Source organism: Corylus avellana, chromosome ca5, assembly GCF_901000735.1.
Source record: "Corylus avellana chromosome ca5, CavTom2PMs-1.0".
Taxonomy (NCBI): Eukaryota; Viridiplantae; Streptophyta; class Magnoliopsida; order Fagales; family Betulaceae; genus Corylus; species Corylus avellana.
The window spans coordinates 24,835,304-24,847,387 of NC_081545.1; the positions used below are offsets into that span (position 1 = coordinate 24,835,304).

A 12,084-nucleotide genomic window follows, 5' to 3' on the forward strand; every position below is an offset into this window, starting at 1 on the left:
TACATGAAGATTGATTTTTTGATTGAAAATACGATATGACATAAGCTTTAGGAAGATAGGGGGTGATGGATATAATTACTATATATATATATATATATATATATATATATATATATATATATATGTAATGGCCTCCCAAACTATCAGTCAGTTGTAATTTGACACTTCAATGTTCAAAATGTAATAAAGTAGCTTCACGAAATTTCAAAAAATTTCAAATTAGCCCCTCTGTTAGTTAGCTCCATGAGAGAGGAATAAAAAAAAAATTCTCAATTTTATTTATTTTTTTATTTTATGATGGTAAGAATGAAGAAGTTCTAGTAGAGAAATTTATCAACTCATGAGTCATCATATTAGACTTCTATTCAAATCCAAATGAGTGGGGAGTAATCCACCCAATTTGATAGGGTCATTTTCTTTCAAGCCAAGGTGACAGCTTGAGTTGAGGGGATGTTAAAAGTACTAAAATGTCCTTGCAGTGACTCACCAACCACAATTGCACTGAATTAGTATTACACAACATATTTTCTATATAAAGCAATCACATGCATCTTATAATTGAAATCAAATAAAGAAAATGTGACCCCATTAACCATTGAAAAAAGTGTACGTAGATCTCTAAAAGCTCCAATCATTTCAAATTTTTGTGATTTCTCTTTTTTCCTATTTTCTCCTTATTTTATTTTATTTTATTTTATATCTTATCATCTCTGACTCTGAAGACTTTCCAAAGTTCTGGTCTGGTTTGCTTGCCACACAAGTGGGCTCAAAATGTACAGATTTTGTAGTTAATTTTATACACTAAACTAATAAAATGATATGTATTTTTAAGGCGTGTGAGAAATACATGTTTTAAAGGAAACAAATTATCTTCAGTTTAAAAATATATAATTAATGATTAGGATCTCTTTAAAAAAATTTTGAGGCCATAAGTAGGACATCTGTCCCAGTAATAAAATAACAATAATAATATATTATATATTTTTTAAAAAAAATTATAAAATAAAATTATAAAAAATTAAAGAGTGGCTAGCCACCCCCCACCCATTGGAGGTGGCCAGACCACCCCAGTTGGGGCTGGTATGGCTTCGGCTACCTTAGACAGCCGGTCTGGGGTGACTGAAGCCACCCCATGGCCCTTAGGAGTTGTCCGACCATTCCTAAAAGCCAAATCTTAAATAAAAAATAATAAAAATAAAAAATAAAAATAAAAAGTTTGGCCCTTAGAGTGGTCCGTTTTAAAGTGCATGTCACTTTATTAGACTAATTTATATAAATTAATTACTAAACAATTTATAGCTAATTTATATTGGCTCACACAAGAACTTGGAGGCCCAAAATAAGAAGCACTTGGGAAAGCGGATAAAGCAAATCTATTCATAAATTCTAATAAGATATTAAATCATCATTTCTCTTAAAATTTTAAACCGATAAAAAATAAAGAATTTAATTATTTAAAAAAATTTGTAGGATTGCATAACCATTGTCAACCAAACTTGCATTGCATTGCCCTGTTTGGATGAGAGCAATCAATATCTGGTTAATGAGAGTATCAGCTGGGCTTTGTGTCGGCCCCTACTGTTTTGAGGTCCTGTTCTCTGTGATTTGTGTCGACAAAAGATCATCTTCATGTGTTGGTTCTTTTTTTAAGGCTCCATTTACTTTGACGTGAAATGATTTTTATAAAATAATTTTTGTATTTTATAGTGTTTATTTCGATGTAAAATAGTGGTCAGCAGAAAATATTTTATTTTTGACCGAAAATTTTTCTTTAACTTTTGGAAAATGGTTATCGTAAACTATTTTCCGACTGTGAGTATTTCATTCTTAAATCGATAGACCTTGCCAAGACCTGCCTAGAACCTTGTTGGAACTTGACTGAAACTCGCCCAGGACCCGCTCGAGACCACGCTAGGACCTGTCCGAGACTTGACCGGGACCGAACCAGGACCTGCCCAACACCTGCTCGGGACTTGACTGAAACTCGCCCGTGACTTGCCTAGGACTCGCCTTGGACTTGACCAGGACCTACTCGAAACACGCCTGAGACTTGACCGGGACTTGTCCTAGACGCCGTAGATACCTACTTGGGACTTGATCAGAACTTCGCCGGGACTTGACCGAGACTCAAACGAGACTTGACCGGAACCTGTCCAAGACCTGGCCAGGACCCGCCTAGGACCCCACTGGGTCCTACCCAGTACTTCACTGGGACCTCGCTGGGACTTGACTGGGATCGGCCCGGGACCTGATCGGGACCCGCCCAAGACCTGACCAAAACTTGACCGGGACCCCGTGGGACCCGCCCGAGACTTGCTCGAGACCATCCCAGGACCCACCTGGGACTTGACCGGGACTTGCCCGAGACCCGGCCGGGACCTACCCGAGACCTGACCAGGACCCCACCGGGACCTGACTGGGACCTGCCCGGGACCTAACCAGGACCCGCCCGGGAGCTGACTTGGACTTGTCAGGAACCCCGCAAGGACCCGTCTAGGACTTAACCGGACATGCCCAGGACTTTCCCGGTCAGGTCTCGGTCAAGTCCCGTTGGGGTCACAGTCAAGTCCCGAGCAGGTCCAGGGCGGGTCCTGGTCAAGTCCCGGCAAGGTCCTGGGCGGATCCCGGGTGGGTCCCGGTTAGGTCTCGATCAAGTCTTGGGTGGGTCCTAGACAGGTCCCGGTCAAGTCTCGGGCAAGTTTAGACGAGGTCTCGGACAAGTCCTTGTCAAGTCCCGGCAGTGTCCCGAGCATGTCCCTGCGGGGTCCCGAACAAGTCCCGTGTAAGTCCCTGCGGGGACCTTATTAGAAAAAAAAAAATATATATATATATATATATATATATAATTTATTAAAAAAAATATATTTTCCTTGTGTGTGGTAAACGCCATAAAATGTTTTCAACAAAAAACATTTTCAGAGAAAATGACTTTTCTGAAAATATTTTTCGACGAAAACTATTTTACGTCGAAGTAAACGGAGTCTAAGTTGTAAAATGTTATATGAAATATTTTTATTTATAACTGTTTTACAACGCTAACGTAGTAGTCTTAATTTTATAGTTTTTTTTTTTGGTTAATCATGATTGATCTAATGGATGGATAAACCATCACATCGTGATAAAATAAAAATATGCAAAGTTTATATACCTCAACTATCATTTAATAAATGTCCCTCAAACTTTCACTATTATAACGTTTTCCCTCAAATCATCGCGAAAATCACAATGTTCCAAATTACTTAAAACCATCCAAGAAAAACTAAAATCGATTTAACTCTGAAAAAAGCCCTGAAAACCAAAAAAAAATCTGCAATTCCAGACCTGGAAAATCCCGCAATTGCACCTGATTTTATGCAAAATCGATTTTGATTTTTTGTCGGTCTGATGAACTTTAACAGGGACCGATGGTTTTAAAAAAAATTAATCAATTTTCGTTTAAGAAAATACAAATTTTCGTTTTCTAAAACAAATTTTTTTTTAAAACAAAATCTTTAACAGCAAAATTTCGTTTTAAAAAAATATCCGCTTTTTAAAATAGGCGATATATATATATATATATATATATATATATATGTTATATTGAATTTGAGCAAAGAATATTTTTATCTTATCGAAAAAAACATATAGGTATTTTTATCTTTTTGCTAACCTGAGGGGGATACATTGATAATATTTTGGTAGTTTGAGACTCACAATTGAAAGTTTAGAAAGACATTGTCAATTGAGTGGTAGTTTGAAAGGAATATTTAGACTTTACCCGACATTAGTTTTCAACATTACTCTTTAATTAATAATTTGTTTTAGCTTAAAGGCAACTCCAGGTTATTAAATGGCAATATTTAGCAAGCTCAGTAAATATTAGCTAAATTTTAGTCATTTTGGAGAGCCAAATTTGTGAAGAATTTCAATGCAAATATTGTAATTATTTACAATCTGGACATTACAGCCACTATTAAGATCTGAAATTGGAACGCATTGGAGAAACGTAATCCTAAATTGCAATGCAACCACCTAAGAGGAATTGAACAACTTCGTTTTTGTTCTTATCAAAGACTGATAATTGTTTGCTAATCTTATATAGGATTTGACTTACATGTTTTTATTAAAATAACAGTATGTATGCTGTAGTGTAAGTAACGGTTAAGATTAAATCTTAAAGTTGACTTATTTTTAAAAGCTTTTAATAAGAGAGAGAAAATAAAAAAGTATTTTTTTTAGATTCAACCTTGACCGTTGCTATTCATGGTGTTTGAATTTTCGTAGTAATTGTGGATTTGACAAAGGTTGTTGTAGCTGAATTCTAATGCGGACATGACAAAGATCTTGTAAATAACAGAGAAAGTTAAAGCATTTCTTGCAATGAAAATCATTGAGCTACTTGGCTCTTCACATACCCATTTGTTTATTGTAGCAGCAGAACAATAGAGATTGATTGATCCATGTCAAAAATCCAGTGCTGCATGCTTCATATTGGCGGTAGCCATGTGATAACAATTGGGCTTCTCACCCTGTGCATTCCATCCTTCCATACCAGGCTTCCAAATTCAGGCTCTGTTTGCCGAGATACTGTAGAGAAGGTGATCTTGTAAGACAATTTCTGATATTTTCTGGTGAAGTGCAGGGTTTTGGGCTCGACTTGCAGGGAGGCGCCTTTAAATGGCGATAAAATGGCATGGTAATTGGACACTGGAGGGCCGACATTGGTGGCAGTTCTGTGAAATGTCAAAGTAGTGATGGATGCTTTCTCTGGGAACACGGCTGAGATTGCTGGGTAGTTCAAGTCCCCTGGGCTGGCAAGAGAGTGTGCACAAGATCTGTTTGAGAAAACTTTCAGCTGAGCTGGAGTGAGCTTCTGCGCGCAGAGGAATTCAAAGTAATCCTGAGCCTCAATATCATAAACCAAGCCTGGTTCAAGGGCCTTTATTGGGTTAATGTGTCCTGCTCCATGATCATATGGGTTTGAAGGTGAAGCTGCAGAGGCATCTTTTAGAGGGCCATGGGTGTTGTCATGAACATATGCTGTTGTCATAAGGGCAGATTTTATTGCTGCTGGACTCCATTCTGGGTGCCTAGCCTTGAGCAAAGCAGCCACCCCACTCACATGTGGGCATGACATTGAAGTTCCAGACAGTAAGTTGAACTTCACTCTACGCTGATCCGTTGGTAAACCTGTTGGAATATAAATTAAATATGATTTTAGGATAAGCGGTTAGTTAATATAATATAAAAGCAAAGATAATTCGAACCGTGAATTATTAAATTCATGTAAACTTTTAAAATAAATAATGATTTAACAAAAACCTGATGGCCCAGCGTCTCCTGTCCAAGCGGCAAGAATGTTCACCCCAGGGGCCACCACATCAGGCTTGAGAATTTCGAGAGTAAGAGAATTTGGCCCTCTAGATGAAAATGCTGCCACCACCGGAGAGGGCCGAATCCCCAGCCTAGTACCAAGAAAGGCTAGATTTGCAGTCGGATTTGGACTTGTTATCACGTAATGCTTGAGTGCTTTTCCGTCTGTTTCTCCTACTGCAACTGCAGGAAGAAGGTGACAATCTGCAACCAGCTCTTCTCCATTGGCAGCAGTGTTTGCAAGAACCATTCCCACCCCTCCTGCATCTTTCACCACCTGACCCTTCTGCACACGAGGACTAATGCCTCGGTCACATATCACAATCTTTCCTGCAACAAGACGCCGATCCAAAGTTCCGTCCAAACACAAGGAGCCTGGATCGGGGCTGCTTGAGTTACCACCCATGTATACCACCGGGTATTGCTTGTTTATTGACAGCATCCTTCGCCCTTTATAGAGTGAAACTCCATTCAAAGTTCTGCCATTTCCCATCTTAACCGTGGCTGGGAAATCTCTGTCCATGGTGCTGGCACCAACTGTGGTAATCCAGGGTGACACATTTGTGAGGCTGGCAGGCTCGGGTCCTCCATTTCCAGCTGAGCTTGAAACTAAAACACCCATCTCCATTGCCCCAAAAGTTGCTATGGACAAACTGTCGCGGTAGTAAGAAGACACGCCACCACCCAAAGATATCGACAAGATATTGACTCCATCTGCCACAGCTCTATCAACCGCCGACAGAATATCCGAGCTGAAGCACCCACCAGTCCAGCAAACTTTGTAAACGGCAATTCTCGCGCCGGGTGCCATTCCTCTGGCCATCCCAAAAGCATATCCTTCAAGGTTGGCACCACGCACTAAAGACCCAGCAACTGTGGCTGCCGTGTGAGATCCATGCCCATCTTGATCTCTAGGGGATTTATACTCTGTTTGCTCGTTAATTTTCCCAGCAGCAGTTTCATATCCATGGTAGAACACTCTTGCACCGACAATCTTCCTGTTGCAGTGATGTTTCTCGAATCCTCTGCCTGTCTCACATTGTCCTTTCCAATGAGCAGGCACCGGTGTCATGCCGGTATCGTTGAAGCTCCCACTCTCCGGCCAAATCCCAGTGTCTACCACACCGACAATGACATCATGGTCTGACAGTTTTTGAGACCAGACGCTATTGATGTCCTCTGGTTCGAGCCCAAGAAACGCGGGACTCCTTGTGGTGTGTAGGTGGTATTTCGTCTCTGGGAATATAGCCACTACGCCATCTTCTTCCTCTAGCCTCTCAGCTTCTTCTTCGCTCAACCGAGCAGCAACACCATGCACAGCAGTCTGGTAACTGTAGATTATCCTGTCTTCCTCCCCTGCATCGCCTTGTTGTTCAGGTTGGATCAGTACTGATCTTACTTTCGACGAGTACCATTCGAGGTGATTGGTAAAAGACCTTGGCATTGCCGACTTGTCCATTTGAACAATATAAGTAGTCTTCTTTCCTAATTGGGTGTCTGCAGAGAGGACTATATTGAAGAACAAATAGCTTGTTAGCATCAAACACGCCCATTTTACTGGGCTTTCTGCCATTTTCAGGCAAGAAAGAAGAATATGAGTTGAGAAGAGAGTGAAGAAGGTGAAGTCGAAAGAAGGCTAGAAAATTTTGATATCTTGTGCAGGCAATAAAGCTGGTTTGTTGACTGATGAATGCCAAAGTTGAAGAAGAGTTGAGGAGAGCTAGGGGGTAGCAGTTAATTTAGTTATGGTCATCTTTGATCCCAGAGCAGTAATATTTAAGGATGCCCATGACATGGCAGATGACAAAGAGGTGGGTCAGACAGTGCGGATCCAACGGTGGCTGATTGGAGGGGTTATCAATTTTGGTAAGTTGATATTTAAGACAACGGCTCTTATGGCAGTGTGGTTAGATATGTTGTTGTGCAGAAACCAGAAATTCTTTAATGCTGGTGGGGAATTCTGTGTGCTAAAATACCTACCCACTCGTCCCCCACATTCACTACTAAATGCATGTTGTTGGTCACATATCAGATCTTCGTAGGAGGGGCATTTTAAACAAGCAAAATGTATGCCAAAACACATGATTAAGGCAAATGAGAACTAATGAGCATTGACAGCCGAAAGCTTCTCATTTCTTGATTCTTCTCTCTTCCCACATACCAATTGCTTCAATGCTCGGGCAATTTGTTGTTGTCTTTTTCCTGTGACACATTGCTCTTCATGTAAAGAAAAAACAGAAGTAGATTTTCCAACTTCCAGTAAACATATTCATTTATAATTTTGATGTGAACTATTAATTCTTTCTAAGAGTAGTCACCCAGAAAAATATGCTCAGCTTTTCGGTACTTGAAGATGACGTTTCGGAAACCATGTGGATGCCTTAGCTGTCATATTGGGACAAAACTAACCTATATATATTAGAAATTTGGCTGGGGGCGACAGCCAGGGTGTACGAGGGTCTTAATTGATTAGACAATGTGATGGTTGGTGTGGCGGGTTGGCAGCGGCGCCGGTGTTAGCTTTAAAGTTTTGTTATCAATAAAAGCTGTCTACTTTCACTTCTACTTCAATGTGAGGTGAATTTCAAACCATTATATTGGGCTGACCTGCGGTAGTTTGATCTACCGGCTAGGATCTCTAAGAAAGAAGAATGAAATTCTAGTTTATTCTTTGGAAAAAATCATATCTTGCCCTTAAGTTTTCATCTATTTATACATCATAAACACTCCAATGCAATGATACGTCAACAAGCTTATATGAAAAATAAAAATAAAAATTATCGATATGATACGTAGAACTTAAAGAAACAAAATCTGAAAACCTATTGAGCAAACACAATAACAAAAGATTATGATTTTATTGGCGTGTTATTGTATTGGAGCGTTGAGATGGACGTTGAAGTGTCAAATGAGACATACGTGACAGATGATAAACTGTTAATTTTGATAATAAAGTGATAGATAAGCCAACATTAAATTTAAGCAAAACTTAAAGGACTTTATTCTTGTAATTAAAAACTCAAAAGACTAAATTCAAATAAAATGAAAATCTAAGGATTGGATATGGTTTTGACCTTATTCTTCTACATGATTTACAATCATGCTTTCAGGCATTTTTATACAAAATAAAATAAAAATTATCACTAACACCCCCAATAATCCAAACCCACTAATTATTTTCTAATCCTACTAATTAACTGATTATTCCTAATCCATTTCACCTCTCAACCGCTCCATTAAATTCATTAATGCAGTTTCTTCCTTCAGGTTGCACCAGAACTCAAATTTCCGACACTTCTTTTAAAAAAATTAAAGCTCGGACTTCGAACACTCTTTAAGCAGGAGATAAGGCACTGCTTCATTGCATGTGGTAGACAGAATTCATTTATTTATACAAGTCCAAACAACTCCTTAGATGCTCCCCATGAAATTGAAAACTTCAAACAACGGTCAAACTCTTTAAATGAAAACGCCAATTTCGAGGTTGTGCATGAATCATCTACATCCCTTGATCAACGGCCACGATCGGATACCGAGCAATGCAATCGGCCCATGGGCCTCTCTTGGACTCTCCAATAATGGGCCTTATACACTCCCAAACGACACTGTTGCACTTGGGCCCACTCCCCATTCCTAGCAGCCAAACCTTGTCGCCCTTCTTCACTCTTTCCTTGGCTTCCAAGTAAGCTAACTCGTACCACAAGGAAGAAGAAGACTGGTTCCCAAACCTCTGCAGCGTCATCAATGCCGGCTCCATCTCTCTGTCTTCAAGCTTCAACCCTTGCGCTATCTCTCTTATCACTTGTCTCCCTGAAGTCGGCAAGCAAAAATGGTGAATCACACTCTTGAAATTTGGCACGTTGACTTCACTAGATTTGTCAATGAACTTTTTTCGCAAAACTGAAATTGTAAGCCAAACTTTCTTCGAGAAGGGGAAGATTGAGGAGCCAAGAACGGTGATGTTCAATCTGAGAGTTTCTCCAGCGACCTGTATAGAAACACATAATATGATAAATATAAAAGCGAAATAATAATAATAATGGAAGAAAATAGAATAAACATAGAGATTAAGGTGGTTAGGCATATAGCCTACATTCGCACACTAAAGATTAAGGATTTATATCATTAACAACGGATTGAGATAACTATAATTTCTTTTAAATTTGAAATTACCAAATTCAAATCTTAGCCGTTTATTTTATCTAAGCGTTTAAAATAAGACATGTTTTAGCATTTAACGAGGAAACTTCCCTTAACAACCTGTAGCAAATCTCGCTTGAGCGTAACACCAAGGTTTCCCTTGGAGTCCTCCTCTCGAAATGCTGAAAGATAAGCCTTGTCATCAAAGGCGCTTTGGGTCCTCAGTGAACAGAAAAGTCTGTACTTTGAAGACTTGTTTGCTTGTTTTCTGTTGGAAAGCAAAATAGCGGCACTGCCCATTCTGAAGAGGCAGTTGATGGGCAACTTGGGCCGGTCGTTGCCTGAATACCAACCGGCGGACAAGATTTCAGTGCTGAGAACAACGGCGTGGGAGTTTGCGTGTATTTTTAGAAGAGTTTGAGCCAAATGGATGCCGATAAGGCTGGCGCTGCAACCCATGCCGGAGAGGTTATAGCTCTTGATATCACTTCTCATGGAGTATTTGTTTATGATAATGGAAGAAAGTGAAGGAGAGGGGCAAAATCCACTACAGTTTACGACAAGAATATCTATATCAAGAGGAGAGAGTTTGGTTTTGGAGAGAAGGTCTTCCATGAGGGGGAAGAGAAGCATATGGGCTTCTTTGATAGATTCTTGTTGATGGGTTTTTGGTGGAATGTAGTGTAAAGCAGGTGGTAAACACGTTTCTTCACTTAGCCCTGAAGAAGTGAGGATTTTAGCCATGAAAGAGATGCTGTCGGCGTCGTAGGATTCCATCATGGATGTGTTTTCAATGAAGGATGAGAAGGGGACTCTGCAGAAGCTTGGCGGCTTGAGACAAGAAAAGTCAACCAGATAAACTGGCGGAGCTTTTGAGAGCAAGTGTTTGAGGATGAGACAGCTGATGAGGATGAAACAAGAGAGGAAGAGGAAATATTGGATAATGGGTTTCCGTTTTTGTAAAATGCAGGATGCTTCGATTGATGTTACAAGTATGAGAATGGGAAATCTTAGAAGCTCCATGAAAGTTGAACGAAGATGGTTTGAGAGAACGTTGGAAGGGAGGGTAGACAAAGACTCCATTATCTCAAGCTGGTGAAGGGTTTCAATGGAGAATGCATGTTAATTAGTAGGAATTTCTTGGCGGTGGGCAGGTGAGACTAGACACAAAGTAATAATAACATGAACCATTTTCTAGCAATTCCAACACTAAATATAAGAAAAAAATATTATTAATTTACTTATTTTAGTACGTGAATAGATTACTTGAAATTTGTAAATATAAGTGTAGTGTCCCAGAATTTTCAAAGCTATTTAAATAGATTATTTTGATAATGATGTTATTTTAATATCCATTGTAGCTAAGGATTTTAATTCTTGGGAAATTTATGAGAGTGGTAATTAGAGAATGGTAATTGGTGAAATAATAAGATAGTAAATGGTAGGTATAAGGATGGTAGAATAAGAAGGTAGAATAGTATAGGGTAGGTAGAATAGTATAGGGTTGGTAGAATAGTATAGGGTTGGTGGAATAGTATAGGGTAGGTAGAATAGTAAAATAAGGGTATAATTGTAAATTGAAGGTAGAATAGTATTTGATTTTCTCCTATAAATAGATCTCTTCTCCTTCACAATTTTCACCACTCATCTCCTCTCCCATCTCTTGCATATATTCTTCCTTCTTCCGCTTTTTACTCGGTCTTTCTTCTTTATAAGAGTGTTTACTCAGAACAGAGAGAGAAAGGGCGAGACCAAGCGCTACAAGAAAGAAAGAACACAAGAGATAGCGGACTTTAGAAATTAGTTTCAAAAGATATACTAGTGGTGTGAGTCATATTGGAGCAACTGGATTCCTTCATACCACTTTTAGCTTCAGTCTAGAGGTAAGTAAATTCACTACCCCTTCTAAAATTACTTCATGTCATGCTATTTATTCATTCTTTATTAAATTGTAAATGATTATTTTATTTATGTATTATGAAGTTATGTTGCATGCATGAAGGATTTCTAAAAGAATTATCTAGAAAGTTTCTATTTATTTAAACGCTTTCTAAATACAACAAGTTTATATTTGAAAAGGTTTTCAATTTGAGAAAAGAAAGTTGAGAAATGATGATGTTTATAAGAAAGAAAAATGATGATAAACCCTCCTACATGTTGCCCTAAGATGCATCAAAAGAAGTACAAAAAAAAGTACAAGAGATGAGATAAATGTTTATGAAATGAGGGCACATGTATGGAGGAGAGTATTTTTGGCCCCAAGATAAGTAAAGATGAGAGTTCGGTACCGATACTCGGATGGAGGCGAAACCACTGAAGGAGGCTATGCCAGAAGGTGGTATTCCATCAACTAGACCGTTGAGGGCACCAAGAAAGAGTTAATTGACGGTCGGGCATGGCTGTGGCCACAGTTCAGTGCCATGGTCACAAGGACCCGCAACCCTCGTACACAGGGGTAATAGTGTACATGGGCCTTATTATGAGAAAATGATACTATATTGTCAACGAAGATATGCTAAGATGATTTACAAAGATTATTTATAATGATGCATTATGATGATGATTTATAAAGATGATTTACAACGATGATCT

At 39.1% G+C, this 12,084-nt stretch overlaps 2 protein-coding genes across 2 annotated transcripts; both read right to left on the reverse strand.

The window, feature by feature from the left end:
• Positions 1-4,332: 4,332 nt before the first annotated feature.
• On the reverse strand, positions 4,333-7,486 carry LOC132181341 (subtilisin-like protease SBT1.3). Its single transcript, XM_059594522.1, has 2 exons — positions 5,302-7,486; positions 4,333-5,169 (listed from the first exon to the last, which is right to left on the reverse strand). Exons 1-2 carry the CDS (start codon positions 6,923-6,925, stop codon positions 4,466-4,468), a joined length of 2,328 nt encoding a protein of 775 aa, XP_059450505.1. The 5' UTR covers positions 6,926-7,486; the 3' UTR covers positions 4,333-4,465.
• A 1,023-nt stretch (positions 7,487-8,509) lies between these two features.
• On the reverse strand, positions 8,510-10,568 carry LOC132183153 (3-ketoacyl-CoA synthase 5-like). The gene is made up of 2 exons (XM_059596550.1): positions 9,613-10,568; positions 8,510-9,340 (listed from the first exon to the last, which is right to left on the reverse strand). Exons 1-2 carry the CDS (start codon positions 10,513-10,515, stop codon positions 8,852-8,854), a joined length of 1,392 nt encoding a protein of 463 aa, XP_059452533.1. The 5' UTR covers positions 10,516-10,568; the 3' UTR covers positions 8,510-8,851.
• Positions 10,569-12,084: the final 1,516 nt, after the last annotated feature.

Bases quoted from the DNA above. Each gene is read 5' to 3' on its own strand.
- LOC132181341 (XM_059594522.1), bottom strand. From the start codon at position 6,925: ATGGCAGAAAGCCCAGTAAAATGGGCGTGTTTGATGCTAACAAGCTAT. The intron at 5,170-5,301 runs GTTTTTGTTAAA...ATATTCCAACAG, and splicing joins AGGAGACGCTGGGCCATCAG to GTTTACCAACGGATCAGCGT.
- LOC132183153 (XM_059596550.1), bottom strand. From the start codon at position 10,515: ATGGAGCTTCTAAGATTTCCCATTCTCATACTTGTAACATCAATCGAA. The intron at 9,341-9,612 runs GTTGTTAAGGGA...GTTTCTATACAG, and splicing joins TCAAGCGAGATTTGCTACAG to GTCGCTGGAGAAACTCTCAG.